Genomic DNA, 21,643 nt, shown 5'->3' on the forward strand with positions numbered 1-21,643 from the left:
TTTTGCTGGACAGGCTTTGGCTGATATTTGGTCTGATCTATAAATTGACGGCTATCCAACCATTGCAGAGTATATTGATCTAGACAAATCAGAGCTAGAGTCAAGGAGCCTTTTATTACAAGATCAACGTTGGATGGCTGATCATCCTCGTACAAGTCAATATTTTACTCAAATTGTGAAATGTGAAAATCGTTCTTGTTGTCGGACTATTAGAAGCTCTTACTCTAGTTAGAGCAAGATTTCTTCCGCCACCTGTCCCTGTCAACCAAATGAGAGACGGGCTCAAAGCAGTAGATGTCTCAGAAGGAGCAAAAGAATTGTTTCCATCATCTGTCTTTATGCTCATCGCATCAAACATTGAAAGTATTCTTCCTCGTACTGCCAAAGGATTTCTAATTTTGCCGTATGATGCGTTTTGTCCATCAAGTCAGTCTAGCCTAGCTGATAGAATCTGTAAAAAGTGCAAATATCTACTTTGTCTCTCAAGCTATGTTGAAAAAGCACGCTTCTATCCATTTTTCTGCTACAACACTCCCTCTAATCAAAAGGGTCCAACCTGTTCGTATTGCTGCTAAGCGTCAGGCAGAATTTTTGGCAGTCATCGCCTTGCAGAAGAGTTCGGAAACTGCTGAATGGTTAGATGAAAATCAAGTTGACGCAACGAATTTGATTGCACCTCAAGAATACAATATCCTTTTAGAGCGCGGAGAGCATTCACTACCTATTGTTTCAAGATTGGGAAGATTATATTAAAGATATATAATACTATTTGCTTAGTTGATTATTTAATGAGATATCGATTATTATATAATACTAGCAGAAAGCAACCCGTAATACGGGTTTCGGTCGGTCTGTTAATTTATAGTGGCTGTTTTCCACAATTTAAAGTTGCGATACCTTAACTAATACCCTGTAAGAAAAACTCCTTCAAATTAAAAAATTAAACCATCTGTAAAATTAAAATAAATTAATTTACCAATTATTTAACGTTATTTGAGTAATTTACAACTGACACAGGTCATATCAGTGTATGGCCGAACCATTTTCCTAGACATTACTAAGTTCAACACAATACGTTTTTAGTTACTGACACAAAATAATAACACTTCATCATGCCTTAAATTGACGAAAGATTAAAGCTAAATTCTTGTTATATTTTTTATAACATGAACTTTAATTAATAAGATTAATATGAAGTGAAGTAATTTATTTATGAGTTATTAATTTTTTGGTATCCCCTTGATACATGTTTCTTTAAAAAAGGAAACTGTCTTTGAAACGATAAATGCACACATCTAAATAAATTTATTATAAATAACTAAGCAATTGAGTACAAATACGTTTCAAACAAAAAAAAGTCGATTTACAATCAAACATGTGTATTAGGGTGGAGCGATTTTCATAGCAAAAAAAAAAAGAGTTTAAAAACCAATATTACGGAGCGATATCTTTTGTATTCCTCAAATGTTAACGACTCTAAAACTACAAATAGAAGGATATAATAAAATTTAAAAATATTTACAATTTTTTTAATCAAAATATAAAGCATAACCTCACCATTTTCACAGGATGAAGATGATGCTAAAAATAAATTAAAAAAAAGTAAATTAAAAAAAGTTAAACTTGTGAGAAATTTAATTTTAATAAAAATATGAGTAAAATGCAAACAGTTTAAAAATGCCATATTTATATTAAATAATTCTTTCACCTATTGCACATATTTCTCCATAAAAAATATATAAAATTTAAAACACAGCCCTACCAGTTATGCCTCTACCAGACACTAAAGACAAAAATTATACCTCAGAATAATTGATAGAATTATATTTACATATAAATAAATATTTAACTATAATTTTTTTTACCTATTCCCCTCATTTCTTCCATGAAGTTGTCTAAAGTAAGATAAAAGATAACTGAAGCTAAAACTAATTAAAACTAAACTAAAATTACTAATTAAGATTAAAACTAAACTAAAATTATTAACTAAGATTACTTTATCCTAGTTTTTGGTATACAGGAGCACTAAAAATATAAATAAGTTTATGGACTACTAATAGGTAAAAAATTAAGACTATTAGGTTAGAGGAACAATCATTTTGTTAGCCCAGAATTCTTAGGTACTATGGCGGCAATGACTCCTGGCTTATAAACAATAAGTTTCAAGTCATCAAATCTCATGAAATTATTATAGCAGATAATAAGTCAATAAACCTGTTTAGAGCTTCTGGACACTACAGACTTGGAAAAAGTAGATACAAAAAGCTGGAGTCTTTTTGGGACTTCGCATCCCTGGATAAAATACATTTCATACTATTATAAAAACACATTTATAAAACAACTATATATATCACTACATACACGTATTTATCAAACTACATATATCATCTCATACACATATTTATCAAAAACTTTTTAACTTTGAGCATAAGATAAACATATAAGCAAACCTTTAACAGCTATAAAACGACATTTATTAGCATTTAATATTTTTAATGTAACAAAGAATGCAGACTACAATTTACAACATTGTAATGAAAAAGATGAAACCATTAAAGAACAAAATTATAAATTTCAAATAAATACATATTCAGATACCTTAAAATGAAGCATAACACGACATTCTTTTGACAAATTCCAGAAGAATTTTTATTTATTTTTCTATTCCTTATTATTTTTCCTAAGAATATAAAATATACATATAGATATAGAGCAATATAAAATAGATTGAAATAAACGCAAACTTATGCATATAAACTTACATGAGCACAAACAACAATCTTATTCTATTTAACTTTCATATTAAACACATAAATAAAATTTTATACTCATTATTCTTTCTACAAAAAATAATCTTAATCTATAAATAAGAAAATGAATTGAACTTACTAAAAAAGCCATCAGCTCCTCTTAATTGTTCCAGAAAATAAAACAATACTTGCTTAAAATGTTCTAAAAAGACTAACGACAAAACTGAAACAGTTTACTTAAACAGAAATTTTAGTTATAAACTTCTTCTAAAAAATGAAAACAGGCTATAAAAATTAGAAAAATAAAAACAACCAACAACAAACAAACGATTATTTGAATTTTCTATTTTAAAAAATGAACAACATCAATTCTTTTCGAAAATAATAATATATCAGCTCTAATTTGCTTGCTTGCTTGCTTGCTTGCGAAAGACCGCATGGCAAATGTAACCGCGCATAAAAAAGTCTAGAAACTATTTAAAAACTAAGAAATGGTGTATTTTACAGAATACAGAACCGTCATTAACAACACTAACATTAGGCGTAACTATGCGCACTATTCATTACCGTATTCATATATAAGATAATTTGATGAGATCTACTATTATATAAATGTATAATTTAGTCAGAAAAAAAATCAATAGTTTTTAAGCATTTTTATTGTTTTTTAGGGGGGGAGTACACATAAACTTACATCATATATAACGTGGGGTTGGCCAAAAATTGACAGTTTGACAAAGGGGGGATGGGGAGCCGAAAAATTGAGAAAAAACACTGACATCATTTATGGATGACTCTTTACTTTTATGTAATTTTTTTTTTAATATAATTTTTTTTCAATTAGTTACTTTTTTAAGTAAATGTAAATTGCAGTTTAAGGAACTTTTATAATATGTAATAAAATTTTCAAAATTAATAAATTTTTAAATGTAAAAGTAAACAGTTTTTTTATATGACATACTTTTACATGTAAAAGTAAATTGAAGACCTTAGTGCTAAAAGTACTTAAGTCACAAAATAGTCATTCTGAGAAAATGGAGTTTGAATATTCAAACTGACCCTGAAATCAGGCAAGACATGCTAATGAATTTCTAATAACTCCTATACATTTGTATTATTATAATGAATAAACCTGCTTATTTTAAAGCCTTACGCCCTAATCTTTTAGAAGATATGTTTAATTTATTTTTTGGACTTAAGTACTTTTTGTCCTATTAGGAGAGTTAGGTACTTTTTGCAACCAAAAAAACACACAGAACTAATGTAATTTTTCAACATATTATTACAATAAAGAAATAAGTCTATTCTATATCTTCAATGTCACTCGTGTCTCCATCTATGCCATGAATATTGCTATAAAAAGTAACTCCTTCGGGAAGATTGACATGGGTTAAAAGATCACAAATGTCATGAAATTTTGCAGTTTTAACAGGCAAAAAGTTTACGTATGCTCTATTAGGTTTGAGTGAATGGAGAGTTGAAAGTTTTTTACCACATTTAAAAGTTTTTATGACATCACAACATTCTCCGGTCATTGAAATTCTACTTAGTGGTACCTTGCCTCGTTCAAATTTTGCTCCTCTAAACTCGCTAATTCCAGTTACTGGTTTTATTAAAGGATCATAAGCCCTTTTAAAGTCCAGTACTTTAACAACTGGGGTTCCATCTTGGATCATGTTGTCTGTAAGAGGATGTTCCACGTAAACAACATTAAATGGTTTTCTGGTATCTGTATTCTTTACAAGCGATACCCACTGTGAAGGTAGAATTACCCTGTCCTTCTTTCTTCTCCTTTTTTCAATGCGCCCAAAATTACGATCACAAGGCATTCGGCTATGTCCTGGAAGGGGATACTTTACATAAGCTTGTGTTATAGAGACATTCTTATTTACCAACCTTTGTAGATAAGCAAAGATGTAACGGTTTTTATTCTGTGAAAAACAGTTATCTGTGAAAATCACAATCTTTGTAGTTGTAGATGTAAGACCAGAAATGTAATGATCCAAACATGAAATGACTTCATTTGGGCCCTTAGCTGCAAAATGCTCAGCATACAGATACATGTGAGCAGATTCATTTACATTGTCATGAATGCACAGGTTGTGAATCCAAAGTTGACGCTTATAATATTCTTGTCCAATGCCAGTTAGAGGAAGCGGTAAATTTTTTTCAAAGTCCAAACAGATCACTGCAGTGTCTTTGCTTAGTTTTGCAGCTTCTGTGGCTTCGTTGATTTGCACATTAAACACATCAGCTTTCTTTATGTGAAGCTCATGTTGAAATTTTAGTTTATTTACAAGAATGGGATCATTAATAAACTCAGCTGCTTTTATTTGTGCCTGGAATTTTTCACATTTATCGCATATGTCACTCCTTGGAAATCCAAATTTAATATTAAATTCAAAGTTAAATATGTCAAGGTAAAGCCAGTATTTACAATCATTAGGTATAAGATCTGGGTTTGCCTTTAAAAATAGGCGATGCATTTCTGCCACAGTCAGAGATGAATCCAGGTATTTTTTGTGTTTGTTTTTTGATCGGCTGTAGTGGCTTTCACGTGCAGGAAACAGTTTAATGTGATCACAAACACGATCTCTAATTTCTTTAACAATTGTTTTATGATTTTTGTGTTTACCCCGGCCATCTTCAATGGGAACAGTAAAGTTAAGAACTTTTCTCTTAAGCCTAGATTCCTTTACCCCATGTATTGCAAGAAACGCTGCTTTGCAAACAGTAACAGTTTGATCCATTGCAGTGACTGAATAGAAAAAGCTACTTCGTTCTTTGCCATTTTCTTTTCTAGGTCTTCGACGAATATTATTGACAGGGGTTATACTTATGCAACCCTGCAGATATATATTTTGTTCATCATGATTTTTAAGAGCAGAAAATGCAGAAAAAATCTGTTCCTTTTCAATATCTGTGAACTTAGTTAGACATCTACAACGACATTCAATTACGGCAGGCTTCCTTGATGGCTTCAGCTTTTTACCATAAGATGTGTAAGCTTCTCCTGAAATAATTTTTTTAAATTAAATATTGATGTTTTAAATGTTGTCATTTTATGTTACATAAATATTTACATGCAATTACAAAAGATATAAGTTAGGTGTTTTTTACTAATTTATTACTGCTCAGTACATTAGGAACATGTACAATTTTTGTGAGTAAGAAAAAAGTGCTACAAAAAGTGAACACACTTTGACTACACTGTGTGTAGATTAGTGTAAAATACACTAATCTACACACAGTGTGCTTTATATAAAACTATATAAAAAATATATAGTTTTATATTATATATAACAACATTAGAAATAATAACAAGTGTATATAACATATATTTGTATTATATATATAACATAACATATCAATAATATATACATACATATATATATATATATATATATATATATATATATATATACACATATATATATATACATATATATATATTTAAATATATATATTTAAATATATATATATATATATATATATATATATATATATATATATATATATATATATATATATATATATATATATATATATATATATATATATATACTGTTACCTCTGACTTTAGCCAGTTTAATGCCATTTCTTTTCCATTTTGATGGTGTTAGTCTTCTTTTTTTGGCTTTGGATTTAATTTTGGGTAAGATAGCGTTCGCCTCATCCGCCATTTTTTTAAAGTTATGAACTAATTCTAACAGCCGCTTGGCGGGAAAAGCTAAGTTAAGAACTTTTAGCACCAAAATTTAGGACTTAAGTACTTTTTGTCCATAAAATTGTATAATTCTTATTTTTGGTATGTGTAAAAGAGGGGCTTAGGTGCATTTTTAAATGTTGCAATTTATCCAGTACAAAGGGCTTAACCGTGTTAGAAAAAATTACTAATTAACTCAATTTCGTCAAAATGTGACTTAAGTACTTTTAGCACTAAGGTCTTCAATTACTTTTTGATGTAATCTTCTTTTACATAACTTACTTTTGAAAGTGAAAAAACTTACATTAAAAAAGTCTTTTTAAAAAAATTAATTTCTTATACGGAAATGTAAATTTACATTAAACGTTAAAATTACTTATGTAATTTACTTTTTGATAAAAATTAACTTACTCGTGTAAGCCATTCCTAATTATAATAAAACAAAACTTTACCATTACTAATATAAATTCAAGTAAAAATGACAAAATACAAAAACAAAAGAGCGAATTTATAAAAATTTCTAATTTTTAAAAATATTTCAAAATATTGTCTTTAAAAAGAATAAGCTCTTTTAATTTTTTTTTAAAGTAGTTAATAATTAATAATAGTAAATAAATAAATCAAAACAATTTTTTTCCAGAGATTAGGCGCACGATAGCTAAACAGAACTGGTTGAATTTTGTTCGACAAAAGGGTTTAAAGAGCAAATTATATAAAATATTTGAAATTGTGAAGTAAACAAAATATTTTTAATACATTTACTTAATTTAATGACAATTTAATTTAATTTAACGACGCTCCTATTAAGTTTCAAAGCAATTTAAAACATATTGGTTTCCTTTGGGATAATAAGAACAAAAATATGACGGCAATACTCCAAAAAAAAAAAAAAAAATGAATGTATAACGCAATTTTTATCTGCTGCAAAAGCTCTTATAAAAAACGGAATTCGCTTTTGTCAGACTGCTACGATTATTTATTTATTTAATTCCCTAGCTATTCCAATGCTATTATACGGACTAGAACTGGGTGGTTGCAACAAAAAGTTTCAACAGAATATTGATAAACTTGGACGATCTGTTTTAAAATCATTTTTTAATATTTCTAAGCATAGTAAAAATCACCTCCATTCTTTTTTCAAAGTAGACTCTGTATCGAACATTATTATTCATAACAAATTAAACTTATTTATCAAGCTACTTAACGACCCCATATGTTACTCCATTATAATGACTCAGTTGCCGTGTATAAATAAACAAAGTTTATTTGTTGGTGAGATATGGCTAATATGCAAGAAATTTAGTATTAATATGCTGCAATGTATGATCGAGGGCAATAAAATTAAAACTACACGCCCTTAGGAAGTGTTGGATGCCAATATTGCCGCAATTTTAAAACAATCTTTTTAATTATGGAGTTTAAAGGAACAAAGACTTATATTTAGAACTTTGATGGAAGAGAACATTCCAAGAACAATGCAAGAACACACATAGCATTTTCTTTGTTTGTTTTTTCACCTACAATTTATGTAATTATTGGGTGTTTAAAAGAATATATATATATATATATATATATATATATATATATATATATATATATATATATATATATATATATATATATATATATATATATATATATATATATATATATGTATGTATGTATATGTATATGTATATAAATAATAAATATAAAGTACTTTAATAATTTTGAATAAAAGCTTTGAATGCGAAAGTCGATTTTCGAAACTAACTAAGGGTATTCCGTATTTCTGACGATGATAAAGACAACGCAACTTACTTTTTTCGCAGGAAAAGTTTTAGTGACGTCACTTTTATTTATCACAGGGAATTTCTGTGCTAGGAAATTTTGCCCGTGCGGTATTATTTCCAAGTAAAATTTGCTGCCAAGCAACATTATTTCTAGGAAATTTTGCTGCCAAGTTACATAATTTGCAAGGAAAATTTGCTGCCAAGCTACATAATTTTGTTGGTGAAATTACTGTCAATCTGCGTTATTTCTAAGGAAAATTCCCGCTGGCAGGAAATTTTACTGCTAAAGTTATTTCGGCGGTTTTTCCATAAGCTGTTATACATACAAAGTTACTAATAATGTTTTGACAGGTGGGGATGAAGACGCATAAATAGCGGAAACTGAAATTTTAGTGAGTTTTTTTTATGGATTTACTTTATATTTTTTAAACTAAAAAAGCACTTTATATAGTTCAAATTTAAAATTGACAAAGAAAATAACGATTGACCATCTTGATGAAATTAGATTTTTAAATTGTTTAACTTTATAAAGGAATCATAGTTAATTTATAAAAGTAATCTATAACCTCCTTAACCCTTGATATAAGCAAAGATATTTAATTCATAATTTTACTTTTAATACCGTTAAATAATTTATATAAAACAATCAGCTTAAACCGTATCTGAAATACCTTTAATAATTTTATTTTAAGCTCTTAATGCTATCCAATAAAAAATAAAACAAAAAAACAATTTGAAGTGTCTCATTTAATACTAAGAGAAAATAGTTAAAAATACATTTTAAAAGCAAAGAAAATTCTTTAGGTTTCGTTCAAAAAATATTTATGAAAGTATGAGTATTTTGCAATTCCACTTTTGCACCAAATTCTTTATATTGAACCCACGTAACATGGAACCACCTTGGACATTTGCCGGAAGGCATCAAGAAAGTGTAATGCAGCTAAATATTTACAGTTAAGGGATTGTTATCCCAAATATTTAAGTTACTGCTTTCCTCAAGTAATGGGAAGGGTTTAAACTATCTATCCTGAAAAAAATTTTCGAGAAATTTTCTCATGAATCTCTGATCGTATATTAAATCCTCTGGTTGTTTACCCACGGCAATAAATAGCATTTGCTTTAGCAAATAAGCCACAATCCAAACGTCAAATCTGTTGTAGAACACTTTAACGTTTATTAAAATATTTGGTGGAAATTCACAATCAAAATCATCAAAGTTCTTGTAACATCTAGCCAACTGGTTAATTAAACTTGAATCTAAGTTGTTATACATATTATCATATGGTGAAATTGACCCGTTTGTTGAACAGGAGGTGACCCGAATGGAACTAATAAACTGGATCTGAATGAAAATTCTATATTTACTCGCTGGTTTGAATCCATCTATCTGTGACAATAAAGTATCATGCAAAATAAAAATATCAGGAAGTTGCTTCTTCATGATCATTTGGGCAAAATTTATATGTTCATCAGTTAATTCTTTTCTTTCTAATATTATTTTTTTCATTGTTTGTGTAAAAGTAATAGTAAATTGTTTAGTAGTGGATTTATACTTTTTCTCTGAACATTTCTCAACTATATCAACAATATTATGTGGAATTTTTAAATAGAGAATAATGAATCTTCAAGCGAGTCATATTTTATAATTGTTTCTATTTTTTATTGCAATCATTTACATTACATTATCGAAAAATATTATTTTTCAAGCATTGACAAGTTTTGTATGGACCTGTCTAATTAGACTCTAGTTTTAAAGCTTTTCTGGAAAGCTTTTTACTTATTTCGTATTAAAACGGAAAAAAACTTGTACTTTGTACAAGTGTTTTTCGAAACAATGGTTAGCACCATAAACTTTTTTTTGGCGTTTTTGAGCCTTTTGAATATTTTTTAGTGCATTTTTTCGCATTTCTATTACACCTCCTAACAGACATTCTTTATTTTTCAAACGTTCATTGAGAGTAACGTTGAAAGTAACGTTGAAAGTAAACGTATGTTTACTTTCAATATTGCTTTTTATTAATTTCATTTGCAAATCAACCGGAAGTCTAGCTTGTCGTCCATAAACTAGATAAAATAGAGTTTGTTTTGTAGAATCTTGAACAGAGACACGGTATGAAAGTAAAATACTGTTTATGTTTTGACCCCACGTGCTTTCATCAACATGTTTAGACCCCACGTGCTTTGGCTTTCATCAACATGTTTAGACCCCACGTGCTTTGGCTTTCATCAACATATTTTAGAAATTGACATTGAAGTGCTTGATTAAACTTTTCATCCTGACCATTGCTCTGTGGGTGGTTTGCACTTGTAACATTGCACCTCGTTCCCAACATTTTATTTAATTCATGGTCTACCTAAACAAAAAAAGCCTGAAATACTCTTTATCTTAGAAGAAAAACAAGTTTTGAATTAAAGGTTTAAGTTAAAGTAATAAATAAATATAATAACTCTATAAATAAAAAATTAGTTTATAGAAGCGATCATAATAAATAATAATTATGTTTAAAAAATATTTATACTTTTCAAAATAAAAAAAAATAAAAATATGAAAACAAAAAATTTGAATAAAATAGTTTAGCTTATGAAAAAAGTGTTACAGTCGATTGCAGTATGTCACATGATTGCAGTCATATGACATTGAAATGGAAGCATTTAAAAAGCAGTATTTTTTTATTTTTAATTTTTGTTTTTCTTAAATGTTCAATTTTGTGGCCCTTGTTATCATAAATAAGTTTTAACGTTTGTACCAGGACATCAATGTTTTATTTATAAGTTCTTGAGGGATTTCTCCATATATCTTTTATATTCCAAATAAGCCCTGTAATATTGTTTGCTTTTCGTTTTTTTAATTGATTAAACGTATAACTAGGTAAAAAAGTTCACAGTTGCGTTATCTGGTTAGTTTAGTGTCCACTTTTCAGGATGAATAAATTTGATTTTTTGGTCAGTTAAAAATTTAATGGTCGATTTTGATTTTAAATTGTTTTTTTTTGTAATAGGGTACTCTTGGTGCTTTTTAATATCTATTTATGTGTATATATTTGGATTCTTGATGACAATCAGTAAGGTGGAATAGTTTTTTATCAGTTGTAATGATTTTTATCCAGTTTTTGCTTAACAAATCCGTAAAGTTTTTTTGATCTTGTAAACCTTCTGTTATAATACATGTACACATGCAGGTGATAATGCATGTACACATCCTTTTGAAATATTTTTTGATTTAAATATTTTATCAAAATAATGTTTAATTAACTTTCTTTATATATTAAACTTTCTAGATAATTTAGTAATAGTTGGTGGATTTTCCTTTTGAAATAAGTTTTTCATATAAAAATTTTGATGTAAATTTAGTTTTAATGGTTTATGTCAATGCTCAGCTTTTTTGCCATTTAAATTATCATTTATTTTAATTCTCGTCTTGATATTTTTAACTCTACTAAAAGTGGTTATTAAAACTTTGATTGATTCCGTTTCTAATAATTTTTTTATTCCTCTGGTGTCTCTACTGCCCCAAATTACAATGCAACAGTTTTATAATAAACTATGAAATGTATCATTATTGGTGTTTTATATAAATTTTTTTTATAAATGACAGTTTAAAATAAACTTCAGACAAATTAATTCGAAAAATAAAACCGACACAGTACTTTATTTACAAACTCTCGCCCTTAATCACTTATTTGAACTTCAAAGCAACCATGTCTTGTAAAACAAGTATATAAGAATTCGGCTAGCTGTTTTATCGGATAAGGAACCAGCTTCAGGCCACTTAGAGAATAAACATGTTGCTGCTATAATATATTTATTTCCACTTTCTATTAGAAGAAGAGGTCCAATTAAATCAATTCCAATTGTACTCCATACTCATTTTTAACACTTTTAAAATGTAGTTCAGGTGAATATTTTTCAAATGCTCTATAAAAATTATATTATACATATTGTAAAAAGGTTAACTATAACTGATCATTTTAATTTAATATTTAATAGCTTTATATTATTTGCAAACAACCTTATTTACAGTTATGTTTATTAGTTATTTTTAGAATTTAAAATTATAGTTATCATCATTATATATATATATATATATATATATATATATATATATATATATATATATATATATATATATATATATATATATATATATATATATATATATATATTTATATATATATATATATATATATATATATATATATATATATATATATATATATATATATATATATATATATATATATATATATATATATATATATATATATATATATATATATAACAGTATAAACTATAAAGTTTTATATGTCCTAAAATATTTTATAAGAATATCGTAAAATTACAGTAAAATTACCCAAATTACCTGTTTGCTCTTCAACATTTATCACAATATTTACAAAAACTTTTAAAAACATCCTTCATCCTTATCCAGTAATACGTCTCATAGAGTTTTGCTAACGCTTTGTCTCGGCCAAAGTGACCACCTCCAAGTTTTTCCAAATGACAACCTTCGAGAACCATAGTTTTTTGACTTGTAAAAAAGTCAACAAGGTTGTTGTATTTTTGGTTATCCATACTTTTTTTAATAAAAAAAAAAGCGACAAAATTTCCTGCCGGCGGCAATTTTTTTAGGAAAATTTGTAGTTGGGCAGCAAATTTTCCAGGGAAACAATGCTGCGACGGCAAAATCTCCGAGCTGCAAAGTTTCCTGTGACAACGTCAAATGGTTTTTTTGAATTTCGATCTTACAACAATTCGCATTTTTTATAAACTCTATTGTTTAAATACCAACTTGTCCGAATATCAATTCCATCAAAAGTAATCAAGCTAAATCTATTGTTTAAGAACAATGTTTGTCAAAATATCAGTTCTATAAAAGCTAATCATTTTAATCAAGCCTCGCGCTCGGAAAACTATTTTAGTTTCTCAATTTATGCATGAAATTCTTATTTAAAATGGTACAATTGCAAACTCCTTTTTTTATATAAGCTTAAAATGAGAACAGGGATGATGAGGAATCTCCTCAGTCAAGAATCTGGAAAAGTAAATAAACTAAAGGAATTCATAAAAAAAAAATTTTCTTAAAAGATCAACTTGTAGAAAACAGTTCTTTGTAGGGTCTACCTTATAGAAGATTAAGAGCAATCAGCTACCCCTGAGAAAGCACATTATCTAGCATTATATGTTTCTGAGAGACAGAAATGGCAATAAAACATTAAGTTGCCTATTAAAAAGACTAATACTTATTCAGGTTGATTTTATTATATACATCAAAATCAGCGAGATTAAAAGCCATTAGTTTATACCCCTTATACCTTATATATTAGTTTATACCCTTGAGATTAATGTTCATTGAAGATAATATTTTGTGTGATTTTGGTTGTACTCACACTGAAATTCTGGTTCCATGGAGAAGAACTGTTTTCAGAATCATTACTGATCTTTTAAACTGAGAAATATATACAAAAGAACATGAAAGTAAAAAAGTCGCAGTGCAAGGTGGGAGTTGGTTATGATGATACTCGGAATAAGTTTAAGAAAACCTTTAGAAGGTAACAAGCTAAAAAGAAGTTACTAAATAGAAAAAAATTTAACATTTTAGTCAAGATTTACTTTTATCAAAACATCGTGTAAATGCTTATATCTTAAAAGTGTGAGTTTATTAATAGAAATTATTTTTGACTATTGAATTTGTTCCTATTGAGCACTTTTAAATTTGTTTATACAAATTATAATAAAAAAATTTAACTGGTCCTTTATATATTTCAAAGGAACCCGGGTACTTTAAAGTGAAATAAAGACCTGCCTAAATTTTTTGAGTTGGCCACCTCAAATTATCACAAACATTTAATACAAGAAATAAGCTGGTTTAGGACTTACGTTTTCTTTCTTACCGATGTTATAAAACTTGCCCAGAGGTGGCGTTAAACCATGGATCTCTAGAAACTTGCCCAGAGGTGGCGTTAAACCATGGATCTCTTGCTTCTGAAGCAAGCGCGCTAACCACTGCGCTACGGCTGTTCGATGATAAAGATTTTAAAATCCCTTAACCAAAAAAGAAAGCTGATAAATGTCAGGTACTTATTCTCCATAAAAATATAGTGTCAAAAAGTGCTAAAAATGCAATTTGAAACGGTGTTTCTAACAGTCAGGCAAATGCAATTGTTAGTTCTATTATCAGTTCTAATGGATATTGATGATATTACTGCCTCAGCTCTGAGGATATGAGTGATATTAGTGCCTTATATATGGAAAACTAGTTATTTTACATTTTGATGGAAAAATTATTAAAGATTTTACAGTTGCAACAATTTAGACAAAAGACCGTCTGTGTGTCTTTATAAGATGCAACAATAAGACCCACCTTCTTGGTGTGCCAGGCCTGGACCATAGAACAAAGATGACACAGTTTTCAGCTATTCAGAAGTTATTGGATTATTTTCGAATTGGTGAGTTCCTTCATGGTCTATGCTTTGACACTATTGCTTCAAACACTGGTTGTGTCAATGGAGCATGCATAAGGTTGGCAAAATTTCATCGCCAAAAGTTGCTTATGTTGGCTTGCAGACATCCTGTAGGTGAAATTCACATTAAGCATTTTTATAATGCTGTGGCAATTCACGGAAAACTATATCTAGCAATCAAAAAGTTGAGAGAACCAGAGAAGTTCTTCCAGATGTTTTCAGTGTTTTGCAGCATAACGATCATCTCCTATCTTCGACTGCATATGTTTTTAAGAATTCATGGTTAATCTTTATTATTCTGAGGCACTGTATAGAAAAACTCACCTGGATGAAACTTCCTCAGATCTTTTGGGAAGAATTTTCAGGATATTTGAGTTACAGAACTTTGTCAAATCTGTTGATGTGGTCAACGATTCATTCAAAAGAGCAGTAAAATTCATTCAAGACAGAATGGAGCGTGTCAAGAGTAAATGAAAGCTACATGACCTATTCCAATTGAAAATGCTTTCAAAAAACCAGAAAAAATTGAAAAGTGCGTACAAGGAGTCAGCAACTGCCGTCGCTCGAACAATAATTGTTCCACAGCAAGTTTTTATTGCTCCGCATCCTCCTATTTGAGCTGAATCTTTTTCTAGTGATATATTTTGTAAAATCCTTATCAAACTTTTAAGACGATTCTAACATTTAAATCATTTTAATAACAGTTGTTTTAGAATATATATATATTTTTATCAAAATACTCTATTTCATTAAAACATCATATTTGAGCGATTTTTCAAAATTTAGTTTGACTAGATAGATATCCTATATGAACAAAATTGTAATTCACTATTTTATATTTGTTAATTAGGACTAAAACAGACATATTAAAAATAAAATAAAATTGATTGGAAAATAGCTACTATTGGCAAAAAAGGTCAAAACTTGGTATAAAATCGGTCAAAAATATCAAAATTTAAAACTTTGAATCATTGGCGTAGATACTCCCAGTTATTCCCCCACACACAAAAAAACTTGATATAAAAATATGACATCTGTGCCACTCATTTGCAATACCGTATAACAAAATTCCAACATGACAAACAAAAATTGATATCCCTTATATAAATATATATATATATATATATATATATATATATATATATATATATATATATATATGTATATATATATATAGAAGTTTCCAGAAGAAGCATCTGGAAGCATCCAGTAGCATCGAAAAGAAGCATCTAGAATCTTCCAGAACAGGTTTACACAGGTTCATTTTACTATATAAGAGACATGTAAATCGACATGTTATCCAGTCAGTATATGGAAGTCAATCAGTCGGTATTATCAAGACAGTTTATCAAAGTGAGTTTTATCAAAGTGTTTTATCGAAGAACATCAATACAAGAAATGAAATACAACAAGTGTTTCATTACATCAATACAGTCCACATCCAACCAAGACGTTGTGTTCCACAGAGCATTATTGTATCATCACAAGGTAAATGTAACACGGTAAGCCTTGAGAAGCGTGATTATTTATTTTTATTATTTTTATGACTTCAAGTGCAAAAATGGCTCCCGACAGTCTTGGATTTTTCTTGGAAAATTATTGGCGATTACGTAAGTGGAATGTCACAAAAAAGTATTTGTGATAAATATCGCGTGAAAAAATGGACCGTATCAAGCCTATGTTCCAAATATCGTTCTACGGGGAAATTGGCAGCAGATAACAAAGGTGGAAGACCGCGTTCCACCACTTCTAGAGAGGATTCTATGATCGTCAGATCCGTCAAGAAGGATCCTTGGATATCATCAGTCGAGATACAAAAGCAATTAGAGCTGCCTGTATCGGACCGAACAATCAGACGACGTGCTGTTGAAGCGGATTGTTTTCTCGATGCCCTGCACAGAAACCGTTGATTTTACTAAAAAACCAGAAGAAAAGACTCCTGTTTGCTACATCTCATATTGACTGGAATGTGCAGAAATGGCGAACTGTCCTGTTCAGTGATGAATCGAAGTTCAACATCATTGGGAGCGATGGCGTTTGCCGTGTACGTCGACCGGCCGGAAAACGCCTCGATTTACGTTACTGCCATAAGACCGTGAAGCATGGTGGAGGCAATGTAATGGTCTGGGGGTGTTTTTCTGCTAACGGTCTAGGTCCAATACATCGAAACAATGGAATAATGGACCGTTTCATGTATAAAAATATCCTGAAAGATGTTATGTTACCTCATGCTGAATGGAATATGCCAATAACATGGGTTTTTCAGCAAGACAACGATCCGAAACACACTGCAAAAGTAGTCAAGCAGTGGTTTTAAGACAACCACCTATCGGAGATGGATTGGCCGCCTCAATCTCCGGATCTCTACCCTATAGAGAACCTGTGGAAGATCGTCAACCGAAGAATTAATCGTGAAGATGTTCGTAATAAGGATCAACTGTTTGAACAAATCCAAAAGGCCTAGGCAGCGATTCCACAAAGTTTCATTGATCACCTGATCGAATCTATGCCTCGAAGATGCAAGGCTGTGATCGACAACAAAGGATTCGCCACGAAATATTGATAGCGAAATACAGCTTGGTCAACATTTTGTTGAGTTGCACTTGTTTTGTCCAGAAGGAAATCAACTTTTTTTAATACTTTTGATCAATTTATTAATTTTCGTGTACAATTAATAAACTTTGTGATGAATAAAACTTAAAGAACTTTGTCTCTAAACAGTTACATAGTTATTTCTCTAAATTGAAAAAATGCAGCACTTTTATATAAAGAAACTAAATTAGCATTATTTATTATTATTATAGCATATATATATATATATATATATATACACATACACATATATTTCATTACTTGGTAGTTCTTAAATTTTCGGATAAACAATGAGATAAGCGTTAACAGGAATAAAATATAAACATTTTAGGAGTAAAATTTTTTTTTGTTATTTTAAATAAATTTAAACTAGTTTTCTCATTTGTTTTGGTTTTACATAATATTTACTTATTTGATGATATATACTTATTTAGGTCAATTTTAAGTGTAAAGCTTGCTGTCAATTAAATTATGGACAAGTAGTTACTGAAACTGTGCAGCATTTAAATTTATTTTTTAGCGATATCCACTTTTTGGTAATCTATATCTTATTTATTAAACTTTATCTTTTTAAGCAACCCGATGATTCAAAATATTTTCTGTGAATAATTTCATTTAAAAAAATTTTATTCGTATGCGAAACTTTTATTTTAGATACATTATAATAATCATGGTAAACAAAATGTTTCTTATTCTAGATTATAGCATATAGGTTAAATGTCTGAAATAAACTTTAATGTGTGAAATGGGTGGAGTATAAAAAGCTATTATACTAATATTTAGCTGCTATTTTAACTGAGGAAGATATGAAGCTTTTTTTAAACTTCATTTATAAAACAAAACTCATGTTTAAAAAAAAAAAAGTTTAAAGACAAAAAAAAGCAACTTTTCACTTCACTTATGTGATGGTATATTCATGTGCGCACAAATTTAAAATAAGCAATAAAACATTTTATTTGGGGGAGAGTGATTTTAAGTGCTTTCGGCGTTGATAATTATGTGTACTCTGATAACTCTTTCGGTTTTTGATAATATTTTCTCTCTATTATTCGAAAAGTTAATGTTAAACGAGTTATTTATTAGAAATTTTGTAAAATTGTTGTACAAACTAACAAAATATTACATAATTTATTATAAAAATTAACAGTAATACATAATAAATTCATGATAAAAAAACTGCAACTAAAAGTTCATTTTTTTCTTTCTTTGTTCACGCTTTTGTTTTTATCGCCTTTTTTGTTCACGCTTTTTTGTATTTACTGTTTGAGCAAATCTAAAACATATTTAAATTTAACATATAATTTATATTATTTAAAAAACAATGCATAAAAACTTAGTGCAAATCTGTTTTTGTATGCAAAAAAGCTTTAAAACATTTACTTACGCTTTCTTTGTGCGTCCGCATAGACATTAGGCGAACGAAAATGTTTTTCAAGGCTCCGCTTTTCTGATGCAACCTCCGTTACTTTTACCTTAACAAAAAATTGTCTTATTATTTCAACTTCAAAACTGGCGGAATCGGATAATCCGCAAGGATCAGTAACTTTTATCATAAAAGAATGTTTGCCAAACTCCATAGACTTCCATGTTATTATTCCTGCAGTTGATAATTTCATTTCACGATTTGCTTCAAGAATTTCGTATACTAAGGTTTGATTTTCAGGATCAAAAGCAGGTATTTCATACCGCCACTGTTCATCTTGAAACATGTACAACAACTTTGTGTTTTTCTTAAACGACGGAGGAATGTTATCTAAATAGAAATAACTTGTTGAAAAATGAAAAAGTTGACTTGAAAAATTTTTTATTTGACATTTTTTGTTGAGAAAAAAAATTTCTTTAATGGAGTTATTATGAATACAACGAATAATTAGAAGTAAAAGGAATTAACTAGAGCAAAATTGTGTTGAGTAACAAAATATTTAGAATATTTAAATATAACAATGTATTGGGCATGCAAGGAAAAACAAAACAACACCAAATAAGTAACAATAAATAATAACAAGCAACAACAAAAATAACACTAAACAAGACCTTAAAAATTTTCAAACTAGGTAATGAAAAAAGTTTGATCATATATTTAAATTATTTTAAATCAAATGAATAAACAGTTCACACTTCTGTTAAGTAAACAATAAATACATTACAAACTTCTTTGCGTTTATAAATATGTTTGAAGAGTCTCAATGGTAAGTATTATATTTAAGAAATGACTTTAAATTTGAATCAGTATTGAAATGTATCAGCAATAATATAGAGATGACGTATATTAGTTTCAAAACTTACTCTTTCTTTTAGAGAAAGACGCTTGATTTAAATCTGGATAGCAAACTTCACACCATTGTTTTGGATTAGGTTCATTGGCTGCAAAACAATATCCATTAATTTTGCAACTGTTGCTCTAAATCATACAATACTTGATATAACTATAACATAATTATCTTTCTGTATAAAATTGACCTAAGAAATAAAACCGATTGATCTTTTAAATTAGCATGATTTTAACATCTGTAAATTAACTCTGCCTGGTCAGATTTAATTGTCAAAAATTGCCGATTAAACCTAGTATAAATATAATTAAAGGTTGACCAGCCAATATAAACATAAAGTAATTGAAAAGTTAAAGGAAAAAAAACAACAATTTAACGCAAATGATTTTTCACAATACGGCTAAGAATAAACTAAATTTACAATACGCATAAAAATATCAAAATTTAAGCTAGTTGTTAAAAAAAGATATAATTCACATTTTGAAAAAATTATAATTTTTTTGATTCTCTAATATTAATAAAAAAAGGGACACCATTTTGTTTTTGTTAGACGTTTTTTTACAGGAGTCGGAAAACGTTACCTGTTTTATGAAATGCTATGTAGTTGGATAAATAAATATAAAATTTCGGCATTCAAATTACATAACATTGTTAACTTTATAAATCCCTAATGTGCAATAAAATTTTTATACTTATTTATCATTTTAAAATGTATTATAACCACATATTATACAAACATTACCGTCAAAATATTTAATTCATATATTATACATAAAACGTTTCTAAACTAAATTTAAAACTTGTCTTTTTTTGATCAACTGTTACAATTTTATAGTTCTTACTACTGTTTACCCCGTATATTTTCAAAATATCTGTATTTGTATTTGACATCCAGATAAATATACACAAGCTTAAACCTTTCTACATACTATGAAGTAACTTATTTCAAACATTTAATAAATCTTTTGTAAACCCTAGTTTAAGTTTAGTTTAGTTTAAGTTTAGTTTAGTTTAAGTTTAAGTTTAGTTTAGTTTTAGTTTAAGTTTAGTTTAGTTTAAGTTTAGTTTAGTTTAAGTTTAGTTTAAGTTTAGTTTAAGTTTAGTTTAAGTTTAGTTTAAGTTTAGTTTAAGTTTAGTTTAGTTTAAGTTTAGTTTAGTTTAAGTTTAGTTTAGTTTAAGTTTAGTTTAGTTTAAGTTTAGTTTAGTTTGAATGTTATTTTTACTTTTATTTTACCTTTATTTTACATTAACTTTTTTTTTTTTATCATCAGTCAATTTCTTAAAAAAGAAAAATTAATGTTGGAGCAGTGTGTTAGAAAGATGAAAAAAATTGTTACAATTGTATAACCATAGGATAAAAACGTGAGATAAAAATAATATAAGGTTTATTTAGGTAGGAGATTTTGATGTTTTATTCATTTCTTTAAACAAGCATTTTTGAAGCTTATTTACTTCAGTCAGGGCTTACATATATACATTTTAATACATATATTATAAGCATTCAAAATAAAATGTTATTTTTACCTTTATTTTACATGTTTTGATAGTTGTTGTAGTGCATTCCATGCATTTGGAGTCATACACAATAAGTAAAGCTTCGTTGTCGCTGAAATTTTGATTATTGTTTGAAACACTGATGGCATAACCTCCGACAGGCTTTCCTGTTTGATTTGCAGAATATTCCAAACGAACTGGTACTGTTGGCAGAAGACAACTTATTTCTGCAAAACTTAGAAGCTGTCCTTTATCAATAAATGCTTTTATTGTTTTTTCAAAGAGATTATCAGAAATCTAAATAAGTTATTCTATATATAAATCATTCTTAGTTTAACATCCTATAAAAATAATATAACTTTGCCCTAAGTAAAATAATTTTCTAATAATTATTTATTTGAATATATATATATATATATATATATATATATATATATATATATATATATATATATATATATATATATATATACACATATATATATATTTAAATAATTCATAATTAATTTCATAGGAAACAAATAACGTTTATGAAAATCTTTTTTCTATTGAACTCTAAATGATAAAAGTTAAAAGTTCTCTCTAAAAGTTAATAGTT

The 21,643-nt window shown here is 28.2% G+C and overlaps 2 protein-coding genes and 1 long non-coding RNA gene across 5 annotated transcripts in view; all 3 read right to left on the reverse strand.

Annotated features, from left to right (window-relative positions):
• Nucleotides 1-821: 821 nt before the first annotated feature.
• Nucleotides 822-3,168, reverse strand: LOC136079034 (uncharacterized). Of its 2 annotated transcripts, XR_010637884.1 has the most exons (7): nucleotides 2,890-3,168; nucleotides 2,599-2,680; nucleotides 2,215-2,292; nucleotides 1,866-1,895; nucleotides 1,763-1,783; nucleotides 1,558-1,581; nucleotides 822-1,482 (listed from the first exon to the last, which is right to left on the reverse strand). It is a non-coding gene; the product is annotated as an uncharacterized LOC136079034 (long non-coding RNA). The 2 variants fall into 2 exon arrangements; XR_010637883.1 differs by having other exon boundaries at nucleotides 822-1,581; nucleotides 2,890-3,167.
• Nucleotides 3,169-4,005: 837 nt separating this feature from the next.
• Nucleotides 4,006-6,518, reverse strand: LOC136079035 (uncharacterized). The gene is made up of 2 exons (XM_065794789.1): nucleotides 6,322-6,518; nucleotides 4,006-5,763 (listed from the first exon to the last, which is right to left on the reverse strand). The coding sequence occupies exons 1-2, from the start codon at nucleotides 6,431-6,433 to the stop codon at nucleotides 4,052-4,054; spliced, it is 1,824 nt and encodes a 607-aa protein (XP_065650861.1). The 5' UTR covers nucleotides 6,434-6,518; the 3' UTR covers nucleotides 4,006-4,051.
• An 11,820-nt stretch (nucleotides 6,519-18,338) lies between these two features.
• The window catches only part of LOC136079671 (von Willebrand factor D and EGF domain-containing protein-like), a 55,689-nt gene continuing 52,384 nt past the window's right edge, over nucleotides 18,339-21,643 (reverse strand). For both annotated transcript variants that reach the window (XM_065795838.1, XM_065795839.1), the window contains 4 exons: nucleotides 21,076-21,342; nucleotides 19,568-19,682; nucleotides 18,666-19,034; nucleotides 18,339-18,554 (listed from right to left, as the gene is read on the reverse strand). In XM_065795838.1, the coding sequence (XP_065651910.1) occupies nucleotides 18,538-18,554; nucleotides 18,666-19,034; nucleotides 19,568-19,682; nucleotides 21,076-21,342 (768 nt within the window). In that variant the 3' untranslated portion in view covers nucleotides 18,339-18,537. The remainder of the gene's footprint in view (nucleotides 18,555-18,665; nucleotides 19,035-19,567; nucleotides 19,683-21,075; nucleotides 21,343-21,643) is intronic.

The sequence above is a fragment of the Hydra vulgaris genome, chromosome 04, assembly GCF_038396675.1.
Source record: "Hydra vulgaris chromosome 04, alternate assembly HydraT2T_AEP".
Lineage (NCBI taxonomy): Eukaryota > Metazoa > Cnidaria > Hydrozoa > Anthoathecata > Hydridae > Hydra > Hydra vulgaris.